Source organism: Falco naumanni, chromosome 4 (genome assembly GCF_017639655.2).
Source record: "Falco naumanni isolate bFalNau1 chromosome 4, bFalNau1.pat, whole genome shotgun sequence".
NCBI classification, from domain to species: domain Eukaryota; kingdom Metazoa; phylum Chordata; class Aves; order Falconiformes; family Falconidae; genus Falco; species Falco naumanni.
In genome coordinates, this window is record NC_054057.1 from 67559947 (window position 1) to 67585449 (window position 25503).

At 61.6% G+C, this 25503-nt stretch overlaps 2 protein-coding genes across 2 annotated transcripts; both read left to right on the forward strand.

Moving 5' to 3' along the window:
- The first annotated feature begins 3041 nt into the window (after positions 1-3041).
- Positions 3042-15137, forward strand: WDR18 (WD repeat domain 18). The gene is made up of 10 exons (XM_040589194.1): positions 3042-3289; positions 4777-4887; positions 6632-6765; positions 7333-7474; positions 8094-8237; positions 8464-8528; positions 8643-8767; positions 12188-12354; positions 13668-13736; positions 14009-15137. The coding sequence occupies exons 1-10, from the start codon at positions 3080-3082 to the stop codon at positions 14138-14140; spliced, it is 1299 nt and encodes a 432-aa protein (XP_040445128.1). The 5' UTR covers positions 3042-3079; the 3' UTR covers positions 14141-15137.
- Positions 15138-16986: 1849 nt separating this feature from the next.
- GRIN3B (glutamate ionotropic receptor NMDA type subunit 3B) lies at positions 16987-23496 on the forward strand. Its single transcript, XM_040589142.1, has 9 exons — positions 16987-17427; positions 18759-19357; positions 19815-20865; positions 21642-21787; positions 21976-22091; positions 22311-22462; positions 22553-22717; positions 22932-22999; positions 23129-23496. The coding sequence occupies exons 1-9, from the start codon at positions 16987-16989 to the stop codon at positions 23457-23459; spliced, it is 3069 nt and encodes a 1022-aa protein (XP_040445076.1). The 3' UTR covers positions 23460-23496.
- Positions 23497-25503: the final 2007 nt, after the last annotated feature.

Consider the following 25503-nt stretch of genomic DNA (forward strand, 5'->3'; position numbering starts at 1 on the left):
TGATATATATTAGTGTTCATCAGGGAAACGGGAGCTTGGAAACCGCCTGACCTCCTTTCTCCTCTCACTGTCGGTGGCCGACTCCAGCTCTGCTCCTTCCCCTGGGAACCCTGTGGGCACCCCGAGACCCCCGGGGGTTTGTATGGGGCTGGGGGGTCTCATCCTGGTGGGGCTGTGCCAGCAGCTGGCAGGGCTGGCAGCCCCCCAGCACGGGCAACCTGCCTGCACCCCGCAGCCTCCAGCCTCCCCCGGTCTCTGTGCAGGGGCTGGGGGTCTGTGCCCACCTTTGGGGGTCCTGCAATGGGGGGTGGGCAACATGCTGTTCCCCTGCCCATCCCACCTGGCCGGCGCATCCTTGGGAACTTGCTGCTTTTGGGCTGTTGCTTCACTGGAGAAAATTGAACCCAAAGCCATTGCCCTCCCCCCCCCTCGCCCAAACCCCCAAACCCACACCGGGGGGGGGGTCCGGCATTGAACCGCAGCAGCAATTTGGGCTGATTTGCTCAGCCAAGGCAGCATCCCCCCCCCGCACCCCCCCCCCATCCCCATGGGGTAAAGGGGGGCAAGCGGGGCCAGGAGCTGGGCTGCACTGGCAATTTTTATTTTTATTCCCCCCCCCCCAATACTACTGTGCAGAGCCGATTTGGGTGTGTTTTTCTCCAAAAAGCAGCAGTTTAGCGAGAGCAGGATCCGGCCAATGTATGGGGGGGTTCTAGAGGAGACCGGTGTAAAATATTCAATTTAGCAATGGGATGCAGGAGCCCATATCCATGATGGGTATTTTTTTTTTGGGGGGGGGCTGTGGGATGCTCCGGAGGTCCCGAAGGATGCTCTGCATCTGGGACCTCCGGAGCATCCCGCAGCCCCAGCCTTGAGCATTTATTTTAAGCATCATTATCTCTCCAGCCAGCCAGGTTTCATTTCTTTTGCAATTTTTTAGCCTTTTTTTCTGTGTCCTGTCCCCCCCCCCCCCCCCTTCCAAAACGTTCACCCACATCTGCGTGAGACACAATCGCGATCCGATACCGACACCCCCCCCCCTCCCAATACAACTCGGTATCTCAATTCCTCAGGTTTTAGCCTCGAGCACAGGGTTCCTTTCCCCCCTTCCCCAGGTGCCTGGGGGGGTCCCTTGCTGGACAACCCCCCCCCGTTTTTTTTTTTTTTTTTTTTTGCTTGGGGAAGTGGCGATCTCAGGGGATTTGGGGTTTTTCCAGCTTTCCCACCCCCCCCCCCCCCCCCCCAGCCTTTTTCCCCCCCCTCTCCAGAGCTGGAAATGCCCTTTGGTGGCTCCGTGGACCCCCGTCTTTTTTTTGGGGGGGCCCACGGGGTCTCCGTCCGGCTCCTGCTGCTGTTAGGATCCAGCCCAGCTCCCCGCAAGGAGAAATCCCAGGGGGAGGTTTCTTGTGCCCAGGGTGGGCGTTAGATTTTCTTAGCGAGTTTTTGCATTTGTACAGTCACTGTTTTGGGTTGGTTTTTTTTTTTTTTTTTTTAATTATTTTTATTCCCCCCTCCTTCCAATTACCACCCCCAATTTTTTTTTTTTTTTTTGAGAGCGTATTACCTTCCACTTTATTTTTCTTTTTGCATATCGATTTAAAAAAAAGAAAAAAAGAAAAAAAAAAAGCCTAAATCAGTTTCTCTGGGGTTTGGAAAGAAAAAAAAGGAACGGACACAGCTGCAGATGCATTTACCCAGCATGCATATCTTAACTCAGGTAAAAAATGAAAAAGAAAAAAAACCACAAAAGACAAAAAAAAGAAAAAGAATAAAAACCACATTCTACCTCTGAGAGCGGCGGCCTCGGGCGCACCCAGGCCCCCGGTGAAATATTTCAGTTTTGCAAACATTCAGGTATTGAAACTTTTGATTATTATTAAAAAAAAAAAAGATAAAATAAAATAAAAACACTGAAAGTTTACATTTTATAATAACATTATTATACAGATTGTATTTAAACTTCAGAATATTTAAGACAATTGTAACCCTGTAAAGTTGATGAAATATTAAAAAAAAAAAAAAAAAAAAAAAAAAAGAGGGGGTGTTTGGGGGTTTCTGTCCCTGGGGGTGTCCAGGGGGTGCCCATATTGCTCTTGGGGTGCCCACCTGGTGCCTGTAGGGTTATGGGGCGCCCATGGGGTGCTTATAGAGCCATGGGGTGCCCATGGTATCCCTACAAGGCTATGGGGTGTCATGGGTCCATGGGGTCCCCACAGGGTGCCCAGAGGGCTGGGGGGTGCCCATGGGGGTCTCTATAGGGTTCCCACAAGGCTCTGGGGTGTCCTTGGGGTCCCTATAGGGCCCCCATGATGTGCCCATAGGGTTGAGGGATGTCCATGGGGTCTCTGTGGGGCTATGGGATCCCCAGAGGGTGCCCAGAGGGCTGGGGGTGCTCATGGGGTCTCTATAGGGTCCCCACAAGGCTCTGGGGTGTCCTTGGGGTCCCTATGCCCCCCCCGAGGTACCCATAAGGCTGGGGGGTGTTCATGGGGTCCCTATAGGGCTATGGGGTCCCCATGATGTGCCCATAGGACTAAGGGGTGTCCATGGGGTCTGTATGGGGTCCCCACAGGGTGCCCAGAGGGCGAGGGGTGCCCATGGGGTCTCTATAGGGTCCCCACAAGGCTCTGGGGTGTCCCTGGGGTCCCTATGGGCCCCCCCTGAGGTACCCATAAGGCTGGGGGGTGTTCATGGGGTCCCTATAGGGCTATGGGGTCCCCATGATGTGCCCATAGGACTAAGGGGTGTCCATGGGGTCCCTATGGGCCCCCCATGATGTACCCATAGGGTTGAGGGCGTCCATGGGGTCTCTATATGGCTATGGGGTCCCTATAGGGTGTTCACAAGGCAGGGGGGCGCGCAAGGGTCGGGGGCTCCCAGGACCCCCATCCCGGGCCGGGCCGGGGCGGGCCCTGCTGAGCTTCCTGCCGCGTGCGGGCGCCGCGGCAGCTCCCGCCCCGCGCAGCCGCGCGGCCCCGGCGGCGCCGCTCCTGGTTGGCCGCCGGCAGGCCGCGGGGCGGGGGGAGGGCGGCGCTCTAGGCGGCCGCCGCGCTCTCTCTGGCCCTGGCGGACCGCGAAGATGGCGGCGCCCATGGAGGTGGCGCTGGTGTCGGACGCCGCCGGGCCGCTCTGCAACTGCTCTGTCTGGGAGCTGCACTCGGGCTCCGCTCTGCCCGGCTACCGCGGCGGCAACAGTGGGCCGCGAGGGCTGGCGCTGCTGGGCGGCGAGCACCTGCTGGGGGCCCAGCTCGGCAAGAGCTACATCAACGTCTGGGAGCTCCAGAGGAAGGTACCGGCGCGGCGGGCGGGCCCGGGAGGCCTCGGCTCGGGGGGCGGCACCGCGCCCCGCGGAGGGGCCCCTCGTCCCTCTGGGGATGCGCCAGGGCCCCCTCTCGGGAGACTCCCCGTCTCTGTGGTGAGGGCCCCTCTCTCCGTAGGGACCCCCCCCTCGGCCCCTCTCTCCGTAGGGACCACCCCCCCCCGTGGTCCCTTTGTCCGTAGAGACCCCCGCCTCTATGGTCAGACCCGTAGGCCTTCTCTCCCTCCGTAACGACCCCCATCACCACAGGCAGATGCTTGACATCCTTCTCTCTGCAGGGAGTCCCCAGTGATGCCCCTGAACCCCCCCATCTCTGGGGATCTGCCCGCAGCCCCCTCCCCACCTTGCCCCCAGTACCTGGGGGTCATGGATCTCACAATGCTGGCTCCCTTCCTGAGGGTGCTGACCGATCACATGGAAACATCCAGGAAGAGTCTTCCCTGCAGGAGGAATCGGCTGTTGGGCTCCTCTCTGGGCCGGTGTCTCCCCAGCTGTGCCCCCCACCCCAGCTCCCCTTCCCGAGGCTGGAAAGGAGCATCACGGCTCCCAGGGCTGCCCAGGCAGGTGACTGTCCCCATCGAGGGAGAGCCTGGGAGGATGTGGGCATCCTGTGGTGGGGACCCGCCTCACCTGAAGCCTCCCATCGCCTCTGCTCTCTGCACCTTCCAGCCAAAAAATGGAAGGCTAAATGCGGCCGGACAAACCTCACCTGTCCCTACAGAGCTGTACTCCTCCTGCTAGCTGCGCCCCGCTTGTGTTTAAACTGGGGTAGGGCAGTAGCAAATACAGCTGTAATCTTGCCATTCCCTGTTTTTCCCCTCAGTGTTGCTGCAGAGAGCAGCCCGTCAGTTTTGGCACACACAGCCCCTTCGCTGCCACAGCTTGGGGTCTGCTTTTTCCACTTCCCTCAAGCTGAGAGGAGCTGCTCTCAGACCTGCTGCATGTTCTCCCAGGCTGGGAGCTCCTGTCGTCGTCTTTTTTATTTTTTGTTACTGTTATTTAGTTGTAACCTTCCGAGCCTGTTGTCTGCTGAATCTCTGGGGTTCCTTAGCTGTGGAGTGTAACTGCATCCAGACCCCTTGCCTTTCAGTACCCCTCCTGCTGCGTGTTGCTGGAGCTTTGTGCTTGGAGGAGGGTGGAGGGGAATTTACCTTTTCCCTGTGGGGCTCAACGTGAAACAACTGCAACAAAACCAGGAAAATGCAGAGCAATTCGATGCGATTTGCACGTGTGGACAGTGTTCTCCATTTTCCTCTTGGGCATTGAGTCTCCAAACCGCGGCGGTGCTGATGTGGGTTGAGGACACGGCTCAAACACAGGCAGCTGCAGCGCATCGGACACTGCCTGAGCTGCCTCTTCTACCACGGGCCAATCTTAACTGAACCAAGGTCTTGTTTGTCTCTCCCTCCCGTACTCCGGCCCGTACTGAATGGCCACTGTGTTCTTTCTGCCCCCAGGACCAGCTCCAGCAGAAGATCATATGCCCTGGCCCAGTGACCTGCCTGACGGCTTCTCCCAACGGGCTCTACATCTTGGCGGGGGTTGCTGAGAGCATCTACCTGTGGGAGGTGAGGGGGCTGCCGGCTGGCATGGGCGACGGGGATGTGCAGATTCGCATCCCACACAGTACAGCAAGTGCCTCTGTCCTCTCAGGTGCCAGTAAATCCACGTTATCCGGCCTCCACAGTGGAGCGAAAGCTTCGCTGTGTTACATACCTTACAGCTGTCCTGGAGTCCACATTGCCTTGAGGGGTTGGGGCCAGCTGCTTGGTAGCCTCTGTGGGTGTGCAGACTGTGGGGCAGCTTGTCTAGCAGGAGGGGAAGAAATTGTGGTGGGAGGTGCTGGGTGCTGCTGAGTCTGTTCTTTCCTTCTCTTTCCAAGCTGCTACAGATGCCTCGGGGGTCAGGCGTTGCTCCCTCAGAGCAAAACCACAGGACCTAGTTTTCCTGTAGCACTTCTTCCACATTTTAGCCTAATATTTGTGTGTGACTTGTGATCTGGATGTCTGCAGAGACTGTCGTGCTCTGGTCATCGTCCTTCTATTTTTAATTAATTGTTTATTCACGTGGGGATTACACAGCATCTAAGCACTTCAAGCAAATAAAAGAACAAGCTTGTTCTGAGCCCTGGGATTAAACACCGAGATGCCTAACCTGGAAAGCTCTCCGTGCTGGGGGATGTTCCTGAGCCTTGTTATGTGGGCGGCTCTATCTTAATTCATCAGGTTTTTCTTTTAAAAACGTGCTTGTGACACTGTTGGGGGAAAGAAAGCCCTCACAAGGAAGGCTGGGCTGAGACTGCAGCAAGTGGGAGTTACTGGCTCGTGATGCTCTGAGCTGGTCCCTGCTCCGCTTCATCTGCCGAATGTGGCCCTTTCTGTCTGCCCCCAGCTACCTGTGAAAACGCTTCTGAGCGTCTGCCTGGAGTGAGTGACGGCACTGTCCTTCTGGCAGAGGGAGCAGGCTCGCTGGGGGGGCTGCGTGGAAAAGACTGTGAAGCTGGAGCTGGGCCCAGGAGCCCTAGTTTTGTGCCTTCTCTGTTGAAACCACTTGTTCTCCACTGAATTGCAGTTTGGTTTTATTTTTCAGGTGTAACTCAGAAAACAAGAGGGAGTTGATTCTGTTCTTTTAATATGGGCTTCCCTCGCTGCCTCCTTAGTTCCCTCCCCATCTGCAGCGTTGCCTTTTAACAAGAAAACCTTTAGGTTTAGGGAACTCCTTGTCCACCCTAAAGCCTTTGTTGGCCCGAGGCCACGCAGCCGTGCTGAGGTGCAACAACCCCTGGGGTGGCACGCAGCCTCCTGTGGCTTTCGTAACTTCTGCAGCCATCTCGTTAGCTGTTGTGGGAGGTTGGAAGAAGCCATCAAAGTCATATTAACGGTAGATAGGAAATCTTTACTGCACTTTTGTGTGTTGACTGGAGAAGTGGCGCTGGCGTCACTAGGTTCCAGGTGGGCAGGACCTCTTCAAACTGTCTTCTGCTGTATTCACCTTCGGTCCTAAGCATACGTGGTTGTACTGGGTGCACCTTGGTTGTGTCATTTGCTGTCAATGAGGTGCCGAGGGGCTCGCGTTGGTGATGCAGCCTTCCCTTTTCACTCTGCTTTCTGCCTCCGCTCACCACCCTGCTCTGTACGGCACCGCAGTGCAGGGATTCTCCGCTCTGCTCGCGCCTGGCACAGCAATGCCCAGCTGGGGACAGAGCTGCAGGTGCTGCTGCACCCACAACCGATGAGGGCAGGCTGCTGGCTTATTCTGGGGCAGCTCAGGGCTTCTTTCTTTAATATTCTCCCACCCTTTCCCTTGCTCCAGGTCTCCAACGGGAACCTCCTAGCCATCCTGAACCGACACTACCAGGACCTCACATGCCTCTGCTTTACTGATGACAGCAGCCACTTTCTCTCAGGGGCGAAGGACTGCCTGGCCCTGGTGTGGAACCTTTACAGGTAACGGTGGATGGTGGGGAGGTCTGGGCCCATTTGTACAGGGGACAGGGAGCATCTGGGTGAGGAATATTAGAACAAGAGATCAGCCACCGTTTCCTGGAGGCGGAATCAGCTCTAACTAAGCCTGCGCATCTAAGCTGCTCATAAAGCTTGCTGGTGATGATGAGTCTGTGCCCTCCTTAGGTGGCTGTTCCACTGCTGTCATCCTCGCTGCTGGAGAGTTTTTTCTGGTGTCTCATCTGAGTTTCCTAATCTGTGGCATATGGCTCTGACTTCTTTTCCCTGTTTGACACAGAGTAGATTGCGCCCTTTCCCTGCTAATGGCAGCTGAGGTCTCTGTCCCCTCTGGGATGGGGAGCTCAGCAGCGGCCCTCGTCCTTGGTATCGCGTGTACTGTGGCTGCTGATGGCTTCTCTGTCCTGCTTGGTCCTTGCAGCCGGGAGAGCCATCCTGGAGGGAGCAGAGCCTTGGCCCGCTCTCCTCACAGCCGCTTGCTTTGCTCTGGCATCCCCAGTGTTGCTCTTCCTAATGTGCTGTGCCAATCCGTGTCTCTGTTCTCCCCTACAGTGTGCTGCAGGCAGAGCCCTCCCAGATCCCTGACCCTCGCCACGTGTGGTCCCGACACAGCCTCCCCATCACGGACTTGTGCTGTGGCTTTGGAGGGCCCTTGGCACGAGCTGCCACAGCCTCCCTTGACCAGACAGCAAAGGTAAGGCTCAGCTCCATCCCACCAAACAGGACTCCCAGCGGTGCGCAGGCCCCACAGGGTTAAAAAAGAGTTTCTGCTGGGCTGCAGCAAAGCTGTCAGAGGGTTGCAGTGGCTGAATTTCTTGGCTGTCTCTGTGATGACTCAGAGCTGCCAGACCTAATGGGCTTTGCCTCTCCAAACACCAGCAGTTTCTCTGCACCTGCCCTCGGGCTGAGCCTCTGCATGCTTTGCAGTCCCTCTGCTCCTGGGAAATGTTGGGGTCAGCTCCTCTCATTCCCCTTGATGATGTCCTTTAGCCTTGAAGGGAAGGGAGCAGAGCGGCCTGGAGCACAAAGCCAGGAGCCCACAGCCCGCTGCTGGGGCCCTGCGGGGAGGGGGCTGCCCTGTGGGGCAGGACAGTCATGGGGTGGGAGGGTTAAGGGGCATTTTGGAGCTGCCAGGGAAACTTGTCTCACATTCACCAAGAGGCTGGTCCTGGGTTCTGTTTCTCCATCCACAGCAAGGAGAGGCTGCTGGTTCATGCTGCCAGCTTGTCACTGCAAGCGCACGAGCAGCAGCATGTCCTTCCAATCCTGCCATTAATGTCTAAGTCCCTAATTCTCCTGTACCGTCACTCCAGCTCTGGGAAATCTCATCTGGGGAGCTCCTGCTTTCTGTCCTCTTCGATGTGGGGATCATGGCTGTGACTCTTGACCTCTCCGAGTATCACATGTTCTGCGGCGGCATGGACGGATCCATCTTCCAGGTTGACCTCTGTGCCTGGGTGAGTGCGTGGGGCTGCAGATCTGCTTGGTGCTGCTCTTGATGTGGCACCCTGAGCCACTGTCACCTCCCCGCCTATGTGACTGGTGTGACCTGCCAGGACATGGGGGGGCCTGGGTTCCCCTGTATCTCCTCTGCCCCCTCCAGACACAGTGATGAACCCGCTGGCTTCGGTCTTCCTGAATTTTAACCGCTCGCTCCCTTCCTTCCTTCCTTCATTTCTGCAGCCGGTCCAGAGAGACCGGACCTTCCAGACAGAGCGGGAGAACGGGAAGGTCTTCAAAGGACACAGGTGAGGGACCAAACATACCTGCCAAACACTTCATTGCCCCCGTCTGCCCACCCCCACCAGTTTCTGTCAGTTCTTGGGTCATCCTGAGTTTAAACATCCTCTTCCCCATTCCAGGAACCAGGTGACGTGTCTGTCTGTCTCCACGGATGGCAGCCTGCTGCTTTCCGGCTCACACGATGAAACAGTCCGGCTGTGGGACATCCAGAGCAAGCAGTGCCTGAAGACGATGAATCACAAAGGTAGGCATGCCTTTATCTCTGGGATCCTTTCCTCCTCAATTGCCAAAGGCCACTGCTGTCTCACTTCTGCTGTTCTGATACTGCCCTGGGCACTTCAGGCATTTCTCTGCTACTTGCTTCACACCTCCAGGAGGGGTAGAGGCATCAGAGGGACGCCTCAGCTGCCTGGAGTGATGTTTTGACCTTGCCCATGTCTGTTAACAACCCCCTGTGCACTGTCAGGCAGTGAGTCATAGATTTCACCCTGTCAGTGAGGACATCCAGGATCTTCCTCCTTGTTTTCCAAAGGGAGCAGTTGCCCCACATGCACCCCAATGCCTGGGGAGGCTGCGAGAAGAGGAGCGTGGAGCAGAGACTGTCTCTGTGACCCCGGCAACGAGCACCCATGAGCTCATTAGGCCTGAAGTGAATCCAATATAAGCAGTCGTCTGGGATTTCAGTCTAATGGCTCCGATAAAGCGTGCAAACAAACCTTTACAGGCTCGGATCAGCAATTAGGTGCCTCAGAGCAATGGATGATTTAGCCCTCCTGTTGTGTTTGAGCTGCTGCTAGCTGGGGATTTCTTACATGACTGTGGCAGTCTTCAGTCTCTTAACCCCACTCTCGCTGGTGGGGCTGGTGGCGCTGCTCTGCGGGTGCTGCTAAACCCTCCCAGAAGGTGACGGTGGTGAAAGTCAGACCCTGTTCCTCTGTGCTTCTGAACAGAGGTGGGCAAGCTGCTGCCTCAGCGTCAGGGCAGTCGCTGAAAGCCAGGCTGCCTGCAGACCCTTCTTCCTTCCCTTTTGCTGCCAAGGACCGTTTCTAATGGGGACCTACTGCAGCGCCCATCCAGCCTTGCTCCACTAGCGTTAGAAGGGTGAAAGCAGATAAAATCTGAGCTGTGTGAGTCATCGGGGTGGGGGGGGCAAGCTTTCGCTGCAAGCCAGGCATTAAAACCCTCCTCCTTGAGGCTGCAGGGGAGTGCAGATGGACCCAGGCTCTTCCATGAGGGGCTGGACCAGGCTGACCGTGCCACTGGGTGCTGGGGCCATCAGGTGTGGGTGCTTTGGCTGGCTTGCTTCTTCCTGCAAGGTGGGATTTGGCTTCCCTGGCAGCCCTAGCACCGGCACCACCACCTCCTGCTGCTGTGCCCTTAGTCTGAGCCTGGGAGCAGGGTGGGATCGGGAGCTGCCATCCAGGGGAGCCCACCACCAGAGAGCTGCACGTAGGTGGAGGGTCCCCCCACAGAGTGCAGGCTTCCTGCGTCGGGAGCTCTGCGGCCCTTCTGCCCCAGTGCTGCCTCCTCGGCTTAGTGGGGCAGCGAGTTCCCTGCGGTGCTGGTCTCCAGCCGGTCCCCCTCTCTCCCCTTGGCCTTTCTCGCCGCCTGTCCAAGCAGTGACGTGAGCCTCCCAGCAAGGTCTGTTCCCTGCTGCTGCCCTGCTCGCCCCTCTGGTGCACTCCCTGAGTCTTTCCCTTCCCAAGGCAGAGATGACACAGGCTTTTCTGCCATGACTGACGTGACAGCAACCTCCGGCCTGGCGAGCTCGGGAGGGCAAAGTCCCTCTGCTTGCAGGGCAGAGCGGGTAGCTGGGGGCAAGGCAGAAACCGCTGCCCCCCCCCTGCATGATGGTGCTGCAAATAGATCGGAGGGGCTGGACCGTGGCTCAGGGCTCGAGAGGAGCGTAGCTGTGCAGGCAGGACAGACGCAAGGGCTTCTCCAGCAAGGTTTGCTTGTCCTTGATGGGGATGGACAGTGGTGGCAGGGCACTGACAGGTGGGTGGACTTTGAGAAATTGGGCTGCTGCTCTTGGGGAACGAGCTGTGGCTGTACTGGGCAAGGCAGGGCTGCTCAGTCACCCAGCATGGCTGGCGCCGTTCTGAGGACAAGCAGACCTCTGGGATGAAGCTGTGAACCAGCACTCCCCAGTTCTCTTGCCAGCACTGCCCCCAAATCCCTCCGGGCCTCGGTTCCCATCCTGTCGCGCAAGCGCCATCCTTTTCTCTGCAAACACGGCGTGGCACGAATGATCCCCGAGGGCTCGTTCATTCAGGGCCACCCTGGGGATGCTCCAGCCTGTCTGTCCTGCTGGCAGCTGCCGGTGTTGGAAGCCAGGTTAGTTATTCTCCCCCAGCTGAGTTCCAGTCCCCCTGCCCACACTGGCCAAATGTCACCCACTGCCTGCTGCCCAAGGCATCGTGACAAGGTGGGCTTGCGTGGGACTTGGATCTGCACTAGGGCCCGAAAACATGTGGTGGGGTCTGTGTCTGGATAGGGATCAGATCTGGGGGTCTGCGGGCTAGTTCGTGAGATTTTCTCCTCTCTGCCTTTCTTGTCCATACCTCTCTTGTCCATTCCTTTCAAATTGCTCCTCAAATTGCCGGTGAACCAGCAGCGGTAATCTCACTAATGGATACTTTCATAAGAAGCAGCAAATGTCTTTAGGGGTGGAACAAGAGTAAAGTAAATGGTTTGTTACAGCAAAGTGTTGGCAAAGAGCAGGTTTGGGGCCAGCCCGGGACTGCTGGCAGAGCAGCTGCTGGACCGAGCGTTTGGTTTGCCAGTGGGATCCAGGCTTTGGAGCAGACTGGTTTGTCTGGAGCGGGAGATGATGGTGAGGCAGCCCTCATCCGCATCAGAGGTGCTTTTCTCCGTCTGGGTCTGGTCTGCAGAGACTGAAAGCCTCGGGTGGCTCTGAGCCCCTCTGCCCACCCTTCCCCCAGGCGCCCTCCCCCACCCTGCACCTTTCCCCGCTGCCTTTGGCAGGGACACTGGGCGGGCGCTGCAGCAGCCTGCCTCCGCTCAGGTGCATCTGGATCCTTTTAACCTTTCCCTTCGTTCTGTCGAGTTCAGCCAGGGAGAGATGGATGGCTGGGGATTTATTAGTGGTGACCGAGCTGTTCTGCTCGCACACAAGCCCGTTGGCTGCTGGAGGTGCGCTGCAGGCAGTGTGGGGGGCTTCGTGGGGCTGGGGGGGTCACTGTGTCTGATGGGGAGAGGTTTGGGGCGTGGGGGGCAGCAGTGGGAGTCTGCACAGCGAGCACGAGCTTGGAAAGGGGAGGTGGAGGGGGCTGCTGACAGAAAGCAGCAGCCTGTGTGGGTAAATGCAATAATTAAAGCATTCATTAGCTCTGCCAAATGAGAGTGTGTGATAGATCATTGCAGGAGACAGCTGCAAGAGTGGCAGCGGCTGATGGATTACTGGCTCTGCGGAGGATGGCCGAGCCACCCTGCTCCTCCCCATGCTGCCTGCTGGCCCCGGGGTGCAGAGCCCCCCCCGTCCCCACTGCCAAGGACAGGGAGAGGGGCTCTGCCTCTTCCCGGGTGCTGGGGAGGAAGGCACGAGTCCTGGCAGCTGCCCACGCTGCAGGTCGTGCTCTCTGCTCTCTGCCGAGGCGCCAGGCGAAAGGCAGACGTGTCCCCTCCTCTTGTCCCATCCCAGGTCCGGTTACAAATGCCTTCATAGTGCTGGCCCCAGCCAACATGTTCAACCCGGACGGGAAGCCCAGCGTGCCTCTCCCCAAATTCAGCAAACACCTCCACGGCACCGAGAGCAACGACGAGCAGGGGAGCGAGGGAGTGACGCTGCGCCTCGGGCTCCACCAGCAGGTACTGGGAACCAGCTGGGGAGGGGGAGATGGAGGTCGGGCAGGGGATCTGTGCTGGGCGGTGTGAAACTTCTCCTCCAGCCAGAGCAGCGGCGGTGACTGCTCTGTGCTGCTGCACTGCTGATAGGCAGCAGCTCCACGGCCTGTTCTGATCTTCCCCCGTGGTGCTGAACTTCCCCAAGTGCTGCTTTTTAAAGCACTGGAAGTGCCCGGTTAACTGCTGGGTGGTGGGAGACTTATGGGCAGGCCAGGCAGGGAGCAGGCAGGGAGTGGGCAGGCCGGGCAGGGAGCAGGCAGGGAGCGGGCAGGCTCTTCCCCTCATGTGTGGCTGGGAAAGAAGAACCTCTGGACCAAGGTCTCCAGCTGGTGCAGTCGTGGGGGGGTGGGTCTGGAGGTCGCTGGAGCTCTGCAGCTCTGCCCTGCCCAAAGTCCTGCCTCCCGTCAGAAGCCCCCCACGCAGCGTCTCTGCCCCTTTCTGCCAGAGGCTGTTCCCCCTCCATGGCCGCCTCTCTCCAGCATGGTGAAACCCATTCCTCCTCCCTCGTGCTCCCCACGCCATCCTGGCTGCCGCAGTCATTTGTCCTCCCAGCCCTGTGCCGCAGCATGAGGCTCTGCTGTCCCACCACTGCTGTCCCTCGGTCCCAGCGTGGCCGTCCCCAGGCAGGGGGTTATCCTGCACCATCAGGACCACAGGCTCACTGTCTGCCACGCTGGTCCTTCCCCTGGCCTCTCTGCCGGCGGTCCCAGAGCTTCTTGCCTCTGTCAGTGGCTGTCCCCGGGCGAGTGACAGTCGTGCCATGGCTGATGGATGAGCTCCGTGTTGGGGAGGTGGCAGCTGGTCCAGGAGGGGCTGTTTGCCCGCTGCTCGGCAGGGAGGACACATGCCAGCGGTGCAGGGCCGGCTCAGGAGCTGCTTTGGAAATGTCGGTCCTGCCGTTGGTCCAGGCTGCCCCGCTCGCAGCACGCGGCTGGGGACAGCAGCCTGTGGTGTGGCAAACCCAGCGCTTCCCCCTGCCCGTGGGGAGCTGGCAGGGAGGTTTGGCAGACCCCTGCCCAAGGCCCTCTCGAGGGGGCTGCTTTGGGACCCCTGTCTGTGCCCAGTCCTGCACACAGGCCTTCCCTGTGGAAAGGGCGTGCAGCTCCAGCCAGGCTCTGCTGGTGCCACGGGGTGGGCTGTGTCCTGCTGGAGGTGTCTGCTTTGTCCCATGGGGCTGGGCTGGGCTTCTTTGCCTGCTCCAGTGGAGAGCCCTCCCCAGGGGTGTTGGGAGAGGGCCTGGGTCTTCTGTATCAGTCACTCCTGTCTGGTCCCTGCAGGAGTCTGGGGAGAGCTACCTGGAGAAGGCTGAGAAGATGTACGCGCAGATGTACTCAACAAGGGAAAAGGTGAGAGCTGCTCTGAGACAGGGGAATCGTGTCCTGGTACAGACCCCTTGCGGGGTCCTCTCTTCAGCTGAACCGGTTCTTGGAGCCCTGTGCGAGCTGGGGACCGGGTGGAACGAGCACTGGAAGTTGCTGGGGAGGAGCTGTGCTTTGAGCGGGAGATGGAAGAGGGAGAGGATGAAAGCGTTTGGGATTTGCTGCTCTTGGGGGAGCACCTGCCTCTGGTTGCCGGAGTGGGGTGCCTGACGCTTTTCTGCTGTGTTTTTCTGTCACAGAACCTGGTGGGAGACCAGGAGCATCTGACGATCCAGGTGAGCGAGCTGGAAGAGGAGGTGAGCACCCTCCGGAAAATCAACAAGAACCTCTTTGACTTCTCCGCTCGCATCATCACCAAACCAGCCAAATGAAGAGGCACCCCCTGCCCTCGCACCCCTCTGCCTCTCCCTGCCCAGCTCCTGGGGAAGAACCAGCCTGCCCTCGGGCACCTGCACACGCAGACGTGCAAACACGCCTGGCTCACGCCTGGCTCGCGTCCTCGCCAGCACCTGGCACGTGGCACACGCCGGAGCATTTGCCTGCTTGGTCTGGCGTCCGTTCGATGACGTGGGACTGAGACAAGCGCGGGGGCTGCAGGGCTGCTGCGTGCGGGACAAGACGGGGACCGTTTTCACCCCGATTCGCTGCTCGGTGCTGGCGGGGGCAGACTCGGAGCCGCCGGCTGCGGGAGGAGCGGCGCCAGCTCCCAGGGAGGGGTTCAGGACGCAGCTCCTGCTCTTTCCCCAGCTCTTCCCTTGGCCCTTTTTTTTGTTTCTTTTCATTACTTGACCCTGCAGTGCAGACAGAAAAGTGGTTTTTCTCTTAATACCGGTTTGAGATTGGATTTTGGAGACCCCTTCCCGCCCATCCCACCCTGGGAAACACTGCTCGATATCACCGGACCCCTTGCAGCTGGGATCCCGCCGTGGGCTTGTTCTGCTCTTGTGACAGTGGGGGCTGAGCAGCTCCTGCTCCTGGGGGGCACCCAGGGGCGGTGTCGGTGCTGCCTGGGGACAGGTGGGGGGTCCTGGGGGTACCGAGCCTGAAGATGGGACTCCCACACCACCCCATCCATCCTCCTGGTCCAGCAGGCAGGGGGCTGTGGGGGGGCTGTCCCCAGGCTCAGGGTGTGGGTGGTGGTTTTGGGGTGCGGGACTGACTCCTTCGGGGAGGGGTGGGGGGGGGCCAGCAAGGTGCTATTTCCAGTCTCGTAAGTTGACAATTTATATATGTTTGGATCCAGCTACTTTGTTTTCACGGTGTTCTGGGGAATGGGCCTTTTGTATTGTCACGAGCATGGCAGCGAGGGTTGTGGGTTTTGTTTAGGTTTATTTTTTACATAAAAGATTTGTTTTTTATAGTGAAAAATGCCTGAGTGTTGCTTTTTTTTTTTCCCTTTTTTTTTTTTTTTTTTTTTTTTTTTCACCCACCCTGCTGGTGGCCAGGGATCTCAATCAGCCACCACTGCATCCCCGGCAGGGCTGCCAGCAGGGAAGTGATTTCTTGGCTGGGATGCGCTACTGGGCTGGCTTTGCCCCACGGGTCCCTCCATGTCCCCACTGAGGCTTCGCCTCCTGGCCCACGGGGATGGAGGAGGATGCCCTGGACCTCCGGGACCATGGCCATCCCCGCGCGCACCCACCGCACCGGCCTGTTTAATACACCAGAAGTAAGCGCAGCTGATTTAAAGTGCACTTTAATAACGCGAGCGTCCGTGCAGACCGGGCTCCTGCCAGCTTGCTTAGGTAATGCTTTTAGCTTAATAAGCAGCGTTTCGCTCGTCTTTCGCTCCCCACCTTCCCCCTGACAGTTTGGATCAATGTTAATTGGCAGCATTAGGGACCGTCAGCCCGAGCCAGGGGCTGCTGGTGGCGGGGGCTGTGGTGGGAGCGTGTCCCAGCTGCGGGGAGAGCCCCCAGCCCCCCCGGAGGGTGGCAGCTTGCACCCTGCCAAGCCCAGAGCCCAGCGCGCCCTCCCAGTCGTCCCATGCTCTCTCCCAGTCGTCCCTGTCCCCAGTGGGATTTGTGTTGGGGCAGAGCAGGAGAGAGGATGGGGCTTCCCTGCGAGCCCCTTCCTGTGCCGCACCAGGGGAGGGGCTGGGGGCTGGGGGGGCTACTTCATGCCAGGAGTCCATTGCCCCCCGCTCCCACCTCTGCCTGCAGCAGTGGGTGCTGTGCCACGTTTATCCCTGGGGGAAGGGGCTGCCTGGGGCCCTGTGGTCAGGATCCTGCTCTGGGGGGACCAGCACCCCCTGACTCAGGGCCGCCAGCACTCCCCGTGCCCTGGCAGGATTTGCTCTGATGGCCCCCCACCCCCGGGCCCATCTCCGCAAGGGGAATTCATTAGCTATGACTCATTAAATTTGTCTAGTGATCAATATTTTTGCCAGCTGCTGTTTGGCTCCAGTTGCTCGCTTTCCTTTCCTTATTAATTTATCAGGGGCTCTCTGCCTCCCCGGGAGCTGCCGTTTGCGCTCGCGGTGCGTGGAGCCCCTGGGCTCTGCCGTGCCTCAGTTTCCCTGCTGGAGGGGGGGGGGGATGCCCCCGCGCTCCCCGCGGAGGGAGGCTGCCGAGCTGCGGCGTGTTTGCCCCTTCCCCACGCAGCGGGACGGGCCCCAGCCCCCCCCCGTTTGAGGCCGGGGCTCTGTGTGGGGAGGGATGGAGGGGTCTGGCTGGGTCTTTAACGGGGTGGGGGTGGGGGTGTGAAACGGTTTTTCCGGGGTTTACGGCTCCGGGCCCGGCTCAGCAACCGGCCTGGGGGTCTTCTCCCAGCCCGGGCGGTGGGGAGCGCCGCGGGGGGAGGAGGAAGGGGAGGAGGAGGAAAGTCACGGTGGTCCAAGGGCAGCCCGGACCACCCGGGAGCCGCGGGGGCTCCTGTGCCGGGGCACCCAGCGCTCCCCCCGGCGGGACCCCGCGGTCGTAGCCCTCGCACGGCAGCACCGGGCGGGGGGGACCCCGCTTTGCTGCGGGGGGGCGGGGGTGGGGGGGGCGCCACGCGGGGGCGGGGGCGAGTGCCCGTCGGGCGGGCGGGGCGGCTGCGCGGGCCGTGCCCGGCGTGACCCACCGCGCACCGGGGGCTGCGGGGCCGCACCGGCCGCACAGGGGGCTGCGGAGCCCGCCGGGAGGGTCCGCACCGGGGGGCGCTGCCGGGCCGCCCCCGCCCGCCCCGGCCCGCCCCCGCCCCCGGCCCGCCCCGGCGGGGCGCAGAGCGGGGGCGCATGGCGGGGCTGCGGGCGCTGTGGCTGCTGGCGGCGGCGCTGGGGGCGGCGGGGGGACACCCGCATCCCTGCCGCGTCCCGGGCCCCGCCGGCCCCGCCGTGCGCCTGGGGGCTCTGCTGCCGCCCGCCGCCCCCGCCCGCCTCCGCGCCGCGCTGCTGAGAGCCGCCGGCACCGGGGGCGGCCCCGGGGGCAGCCCCGGGGGGGCGGCGCTGCCCCACAACCTCAGCCTGGAGGTGGTGGCCGGAGCCCCGGCGGCGCGGGACCCCGGCTCGCTGGCGCGGTGGCTGTGCGGGGCGCTGGCGGGGCGCGGCGTGGCCGCCGTCCTGGCTCTGCCCCGCTCCCGGCGGGAGCTGCTCCAGCTCGACTTCCTCGCCGCCGCCCTGCAGGTCCCCTTCGTCAGCCTCCTGGACAGCCGCGGGCCCCTGCCCTTCCGAGCGCAGGTAACACCCGCACCGGGGCACCCGCCGCCGGAACGCAGCTCTCCGACCCTGCTCCGGTCCCTGCTCCCGTCCCTGCTCCCGTCCCTGCTCCCGTCCCTGCTCCATCCCTGCTCCCGTCCCTGCTCCCGTCCGGGCTCCATCCCTGCTCCTATCCCGATCCTCATCCCGGCTCCAGTCCGGCGGGTCCTCCTCCCGGCTCCTATGCCGATCCCAATCCCGGCTCTATCCCAGCCCCTCAATCTTGCCGCATCCCAGCTCCATCCCGGCTCTGTCCCCGCTCCCATCTCAGTCCCATCCAACCCTCATTCCCACCTCCACCCCGGCTCTATCGTGACCCCCTCTCGGGTCTATCCCAGCCTCATCCCGGGCCTCATCCTGGCTCTGTCCTGGTCCCCACCGCAGCTCTGTCCTGGCCCCCTCCTGGCCCCCATTCCAGCCTCCATCCCAGCTCTAGCCTGGCTCCGTCTCAGCTCTGTCCCAGCCCCCACCTCATCTTTCTCCTGGCCCCCTGCCCGGCTCTATCCCAGCCCCATCCCAGCTCCCGCTCCCGGGGCCGTGTCCTGGTGCTGGATCCCCGCAGTGCCCTGCGCCGCCCGGTTCAGCCCCGCTGCCCCGGGAGTGACGTCTGTGTGTGCTGGCACCGTGTCTTGCAGCACAAACCCTGCCGAGCCGAGTCCCGTCCCAGCCCTGTGACCTTGGGACTGGATTTGTCCCTCTCCCCTCTGCTGGTTCCTTCTGGGGACAGACCACCTCCCCGTGGGGCCGTTTTGCATTTGGGCCTCTCTGCGCTGACCCCGAGCCGCTCCTGGGCAGGAGGGACTCCTTTCCTGGCCTGTGGCTGGACCGTGGTCACCCCTGTCCCACCAGCCTCTCCTGGGGACACCCGGGCAGACGCCTCCAGGCCACGCTGCCCTCCACGCTGCTCATCTGCTGCCTGGCCTGCAGCATGTCCTTGGAGCGTTCCGGCTGCTGGGGGCTGGGCTGGGCTGCGGCATGGGCAGCGCCTGGCCGGAGTGTGGGAGACCCTTGTGTGGGCAAGGGGATGCGTGACACGCTGCTTGGGTGGTGGTGAACCCTCGTGCCTGCCCAGCCGGGGGTCCCACGGGGATCTCATCCCTGTGCTCTCCCTCTGGTCCCTGGGCATCCCTCCGGCTCCTGGGTGGGTGCGTGGCCAGCACGGGGCAGGGGGAACCATCTACCCTGGCTGGGATGGGGCAGGGAGTGTGAGGTGGCTCCAGGGTGGGGGGGGACTGTGTCTGGTGCTGCCTCTGGGCTCTCCCCACGGGCAGGAGCAGGGCAAGGGGACAGCCACAACCCCTGTGTGTCGGCAGAGCCCTTTCCACTTCCACATGAACCGGCAGAGCTCGCTGGAGATGCTGGTGGATGTGCTGGTGAGCATCTTGCAGGCCAACAACTGGCAAGAGACCAACCTGGTGCTTTGCCACCCATGGGACATCTCCAGCTTCCTCGGCCTCTGGGCCCGCCGCTCCCAGCTCTTCCTCCGCACCATCCTGGACCTTGGCTACCTGGATGAGGCCGGGGCCACCCACTACCTCCGGCAGCACGGGGAGCGCTTCAGGGCTCTCTCCAGCCCCGTGCTGGTGCTCGGCTGCGACCTGCGGCGCGCTCGGCTCATCTTCCAGGCGGCCGAGGAGTCGGGGCTGCTGCTGCAGGAGCTTCACTGGCTGCTGGGCTCCCCGCTCAGTGCTGGCGAGCTGCAGACCGAGGGGTTGCCCCTGGGGCTACTGGCCTACGGGGAGGTCAACCGGCCGCCGCTGGAGCTCTTCATCCAGGACCTGGTGGAGCTGGTGTCCCGGGCCATCGCCAGCGCCGCCCGCGTCCGCCCTGACCTGGCTCTGCTGCAGACGATGGTGAACTGCAATGACAGGCACCGGGTGCGCGGCGAGTCCTCGGGGCTCTTCCTCTCCCGGTAAGGGAGGTGCTGTGGGTGCCCCTTCCCCCTGCCCCAGCTCCATCGTGCCTCGTCCCTGGGGCGGAGCAAGGGCAGAGCTGGGGGAACGCAGGGCTCAGTGCCCATCGCGCTCCCCAGCCTGTGCAGCTGCAGCCGTGGGGCTCAGCTCCCCCCTGGTGCCCGCTGCCCCCACCCCGGGACATGATTTATGCTGGATGCGCAGGGGGACACTTGTCACTTCAGATCTCCCTAATGCTGCCCGGGCACGGTTGCTCTATAAATATTAATAACGCTTGGCCTTGCCAGCACAGCGAGCTGCAGGGCAGCGGGGCCGGATCCTGCCGCTCCTCCCTGCCCTTGTCAGTGCCCGAGCTGGGCACATCCTGCTCCCGGCCCCAAGCCCCCTCCCTCGCTCCCCCCGGCTGCGGCTGAAGAGCCAGGGATGCTGGAGCTGTGGCACCTTCCCTCCTGCCAGGTTCCTGGCCAACACGTCCTTCCACGGCCGGACGGGGCCCGTGCGTGTGGAGAACGCGACGTTGGTGCGGCCAGAGCAGCAGTACCGCGCCTGGAGCCTGCAGCGGGACTCGCGGGGGGACCCCACCTGGGTGACGGTGGGCACCTGGCGGCACGGCAAGCTGGAGCTGGAGGAGGGCACGTGGCAGAGTCACCGCCAGCGCAAGAGCCCCGGCGAGGGGGCTGGGGGGGCCCGCGTGAGGCTGCGGGTGGTGACGCTGGTGGAGCACCCCTTCGTCTTCACCAGGGAGGCAGATGACGATGGGAGCTGCCCGGCTGGGCAGCTCTGCCTGGACCCCGGCACCAATGACTCTGCCGTGCTGGACACCCTCTTCGAGGAGCTGGGTGCCGACAACGGCTCGGTGCCGCGGGCGTACAAGAAGTGCTGCTACGGGTACTGCATCGACCTGCTGGAGAAGCTGGCTGAGGACATGTCCTTTGACTTTGAGCTCTACATTGTGGGTGATGGGAAATATGGGGCCTGGAAGAATGGGCGCTGGACGGGGCTGGTGGGGGACCTGCTCAGCGGCACGGCCCACATGGCCGTCACCTCCTTCAGCATCAACTCGGCGCGGAGCAAAGTCATCGATTTCACCAGCCCCTTCTTCTCCACCAGCCTGGGCATCCTGGTGAGGACCAAGGACACGGCGTCGCCTATCGGGGCCTTCATGTGGCCCTTGCACTGGACCATGTGGGTGGGCATCTTTGTGGCCCTGCACATGACGGCACTCTTCCTCACCCTGTACGAGTGGAAGAGCCCCTACGGCATGACCCCCCACGGCCGCAACCGCATGAAGATCTTCTCCTACTCCTCAGCCCTCAACCTCTGCTACGCCATCCTCTTTGGGCGCACCGTGTCCAGCAAGACGCCCAAGTGCTGCACTGGTCGCTTCCTCATGAACCTCTGGGCCATCTTCTGCCTCCTGGTGCTCTCCAGCTACACGGCCAACCTGGCGGCTGTCATGGTGGGGGACAAGACCTTTGAGGAGCTCTCGGGCATCCATGACCCAAAGGTAGGAGCATGTCCAGGATGCTTCAGATAGGGTGAGACAGGGCTGAGGTCCAGGGAGGGATGGGTGGGGGTGGTCTGTCCTTGTCGAATCATGGAATCACTGAAGTTGGAAAAGACCTTTGAGATCATCAAGTCCAACTGTTAACCCAGGACTGCCAAGTCCATCACTAAACCATGTTCCTGAGCACCGCATCTATGTGGTTTTTAAATACCCCCAGGGATGGTGACTCCACCATCTCCCCAGGCACCCTGTGCTGGTGCTTGACCACCCTTTTGGTGAAGAAATTTTTCCTGCTATCCAATCTGAACCTCCCCTGGCACAACTTGAGGCCATTTCCTCTTGTCTTATCGCTGGTCACTTGGGAGAAGAGGAGAAGAGACCAGCCCCCACCTGCCTCCAACCTCCTTTCTTGCTGCACCTTCCCTGCTGGGATGAGCGTGGAAGGTCTCCCCAGCCCGGTGCAGCACAGCCCCTCCCAAGGCAGTTGGGGGTCTTCCCAGCCCACCCCCCCACCCCCTCCCAGAAGCTTTGTGTTCCCAGACCTCGGTGTTTAATCCTAGTCTCATCTCCAGGGTGCAGGGCAAGTGGGCTGGGTTCAAGCTGAGCCTGGTGGAGTGGGGTGGGGGGTCTTTGCCAGGCACCCCCGAGAGCTGTCGCATCTCCCTGGGCTGCCCAGACCCCCCCTGCCTGCAGGGGCTCAGGGCTTGGGGACACGTCCCCAGGGAGCTGGGGGCTGTTCCTGCCGGGGGTACTGATGCTCTGGTGCCTCCTTCCAGCTGCATCACCCCTCGCAGGGCTTCCGCTTCGGCACGGTGTGGGAGAGCAGCGCCGAGGAGTACATCAAGAAGAGCTTCCCCGAGATGCACGAGTACATGCGACGCTACAACGTCCCCACCACCCCCGCCGGTGTCACCATGCTCAAGTGAGCGGCAGGGACAACATGGGGGGGGGGGTGTCCCATCCTTTTACCCCCCATGGGCAGGTTTTGCCCCATCCCTGCAGCCTGTCCCTCCTGCCCCTCACCCCAGGGAGGGGTTCCGGGTTGGAGGGACCCTGGGGAAGGGGTGGAGCAGCCCCCTCCCTGAGGGTCCCCCCCCCATGTTGGTGCAGGACGGAGCCCCCCAAGCTCAACGCCTTCATCATGGACAAGTCGCTGCTGGACTACGAGGTCTCGATCGACTCCGACTGCAAACTGCTCACTGTGGGCAAACCCTTCGCCATTGAAGGTTTGGGGAGGGGGGCTGCAGGGGGGCGGGGGGAGTCCGTGTGTGAGTGTGTGTGTGTGCGTGTGTGCGTGTACACGTGTGTGCTTGGGCTGCAGCTTGGCCGGGGCCGTGGGCATGCAGGGTGGGGAGGGTGCCCGCTCCACGGTGGGGGCTGGGGGCTGTGCTCCCCCCCGGCCCCAGCGCTGTCTCTCTCGCCCCCCGCCCCCCCGCTGGGGCCAGGCTATGGCATTGGCCTCCCCCAGAACTCGCCGCTGACCTCCAACATCTCCAAGTTCATCAGCCGCTACAAGTCAGCCGGGTTCATCGACCTCCTGCACGACAAGTGGTACAAGATGGTGCCATGCGGCAAGCGCGTCTTCGCCGTCACGGAGGTGCAGGCGGCCGGGCCCTTGGCTGGGGGGGACACTGGGTCTCTGACACCCCCCCCACCAGCCCAGCCAATGCCCCCACTCCCCCTGCAGACCCTGCAGATGGGCATCTACCACTTCTCGGGCCTCTTTGTGCTGCTCTGCATCGGGCTCAGTGGCTCCCTGCTCACCTCGCTGGGCGAGCACGTCTTCTACCGCCTCGTCCTGCCCCGCATCAAGCGCAAGAAGAAATTCAACTACTGGCTGCACACGAGCCAGGTGGGGCTGGTGGGAACGGGCTCAGCACCCGAAAGACACCCCCACCCCCACCCCCCTGCACCCCCCTGCTGCTGCTCCTTCTTCCCTTGCATAACCTCTGCCCTCCTCCAGCCCTGGCCCCTCATGCCCCAGTTAATCCCTGAACCCTCACCCCCCCCCCGGCTGACCCCCCCGGCCATCACCCCGCAGCTCTCTCTTCCCTTGTTCCCCACAGAAAATCCACCGGGCGCTGAACACGGGCACGGAGGAGCAGAAAAGCCAGCAGCTGAGCTCGGCGCAGAGGTACAGCCGTGGCTGCAGCTCTCCCCCTCCGCCTCCTCCTCCTCCTCCTCCTCCTCCTCCCCATGGGCACCCACCGGCTCGGGGGGGCCATGGGGGGCCCTCGCAGCAGCCAACCCTTGTGCCCCCCAGGTGCACCCTCCAGCCGCCGCAGGCACCAGCGGCAGGGCAGCCCTGGAGCACCCTGCGGAAGGGGGCACGGCGGGTGCGCTTCCAGCTGGACAAAGCCCCCCCTGAGGGTGAGGGGTCCCTGTGGCACCCCAGGAACGGGCGGGCGCTGCGGCCCCCGGACAGGGCGGCCAGTGAGAGCGAGCTTCGGGAGCTGGAGGAGAAGATCCAGGAGATGCGGGAGCAGCTGCGGGTGGCCCTGGTGAGGAAGAGTGAGCTGGTGGCCGTGCTGGGCACGGCAAAGAGCGGCCGCCTGCTGCCCACCCAGCCGGAGGAGCCCCAGGAGGAGAGGTGATGTGGGGTGGGGGGCCAGGGCAGGCAGCCCCCTGAACACCCCAGGTCGGGCGGGGGGCAGTGAGCCGGGGAGGGCAGCCCACCCCCACCCCCTTGGCTCAGAGCAGAGATGAGGGGTGGGAGAAGGGCCTGTGGGGCGCAGGATGGAGCGGGGAGCTCCTGGGGCTCCTCATCTCCCTCCCGTGGGACACAGGGGACAAAACTGCAGCCAGCAGCTTCGGGGAGGGGGTTGATTTCTGGGGGGGGGGGGGGAAGGGGGGTGATTTTGGGGAGGCAGCGGGTGGAGAACCACGGCAGACCCTTCAGCCATGCTGCATTTTTAATACATGTAAATAAAGATGATGGAGAAAAAAGAAAGGCTGCCTTTTCTCCTCCAGCCGCATCCTAAATGCAGCAACACTTGGGGTGGGGGTAACCCTTCCCCTCCCCGCTCCGCAGGCCCAGCTCAGCCCCACCGCAGGACAGCTGTGCTTAGGAGGAGGAGGAGGAGGAGGAAGGTGAGTAGCCTCTGTCCCGCAGCGCGCTGCCAGGCCAAGACCCAAACTGCCCCCCTGGGAGAGCCAGCGCCAGGGCAGCAAAGGGGCTGAGCTCCCGAGCCACCTCAGAGCAGAAACGGAGCCTTCCTTGGGCAGACGGTGGGAGATGGACGCCACTGGCCCAGTTCTCCCAGTCCAAGCAGTGCGGGAAAGCCTGCGGGCTCACCAGTGCCCTCGACAGCGGAGGAAACGCAGGAACTCACAGCACTGCTGGGGGGAAGCACGTGCCCGTACGAGGGCCAGGGTGACAGCACAGCGCGAGCTTCCCTCCCCGCCGCCCCTGAGCTGTAAGGGGGTGGATGGTGGCACCCCAGGACGGTGACACCCCAGGACGGCAGCACCCAAAGCATCAAGTGTTCAACCGTTTGCACCCGTACCCATGCCACAGGATCCCCAGCCCTCGACCTCCAGCGGGAAGCCAGCACAACTGCTAGCAGGACACCAGAGCAGCACTACAGCAGCTGTTAGATATAATATTTATTATTATATACAAACACATTTTGTACATTAATTAAATAGAATGAACTCTACTCTTCATTCATCAAATCATTTGGTTTGTTTCCCGCACCCCCCCCCCCCTTCCCCTCCCACCCACCCACTCCTCTTAAAAGCCTACGATTATTCCATGCTCTCTGGCACGCTCCTGCCGGCGCAGGGAGCCAGGCGCCACGGCCCCTTCCCAGGGAGGCTGGCTGCAGAAGGATCTGGCATGCGGGGCACGAGCAGGCTCCCCCACTCCCCAGAGAACACCCAGGGCTTCTTGAGACAAAAAGAAAAAAAAAAATAGTAAGGGGGGCACCTGGGTGGGAAATGCAGAGACGGTGAAGCGGGGGGCTCTGAGATCCCCCAGTGCTGATGTGGAAACTCTTTCCTGGTGGAAGACACCAAAATGCACCTCCAAGGGAGACGGACTCCACAGAAGCTGCTCAGCTGTGGAGAGACGACGTTGAACTCGGGGACACTTCCTCAGCCCCCCACAAAGAGCAGAGCCACCTGCCAGCGCTGCCCTTTTCCACGTCACTCCCCAAGCTCCTCTCTCCTCTCCACCCTACAGCCGGGACGCTCTCCTGCCTCCGCTCTACCTGCCAGCACAACGCCTCCTTCAGCCACATCATGTGGGTCCAGCCCGTCCTCGGGGGCAGCCGGTGCCCGTCCCAGTCCCCCAGCAGCACGGCAGAGGGGTCAGGCACAGCCAGCTTCACCTCTGCTGCCAGGGAAAGGAGGAAAAATTAGCTGAAATGTCTTGGCTTTAGTGTTTTGGTTCTTTGCTAAACCATCTCATGCAACAGTTCAGCCAGTGAAAAGCTGATCTCTCTCCTCTGGGATGGGGCTGATCTTAAACGCAAACGTGTCCCATTTAAGGACAAGGCACTGAAAAGCAAAACTGCATCACCCACAGCAGCAGGTGCCAAAAAGCAGAGTCATACAGAGACGGAGCTGCTGTCCTCCTCATCCCAAACGTATCCACAGACACTGACACTACAGATCAGCTCCCAGCAGGAATTACTT

What these genes read in the sequence shown, in the direction of transcription:
- WDR18 (XM_040589194.1), top strand. Translation starts at nt 3,080, where the DNA reads ATGGCGGCGCCCATGGAGGTGGCGCTGGTGTCGGACGCCGCCGGGCCG. An exon ending in CCCTTGACCAGACAGCAAAG is followed by an intron (nt 7,475 to 8,093) that starts GTAAGGCTCAGC and finishes CCGTCACTCCAG; the next exon opens with CTCTGGGAAATCTCATCTGG. An exon ending in GCCTCGGGCTCCACCAGCAG is followed by an intron (nt 12,355 to 13,667) that starts GTACTGGGAACC and finishes TGGTCCCTGCAG; the next exon opens with GAGTCTGGGGAGAGCTACCT.
- GRIN3B (XM_040589142.1), top strand. Translation starts at nt 16,987, where the DNA reads ATGGCGGGGCTGCGGGCGCTGTGGCTGCTGGCGGCGGCGCTGGGGGCG. An exon ending in CCCTGCCCTTCCGAGCGCAG is followed by an intron (nt 17,428 to 18,758) that starts GTAACACCCGCA and finishes GTGTGTCGGCAG; the next exon opens with AGCCCTTTCCACTTCCACAT. An exon ending in CGGGCATCCATGACCCAAAG is followed by an intron (nt 20,866 to 21,641) that starts GTAGGAGCATGT and finishes GCCTCCTTCCAG; the next exon opens with CTGCATCACCCCTCGCAGGG.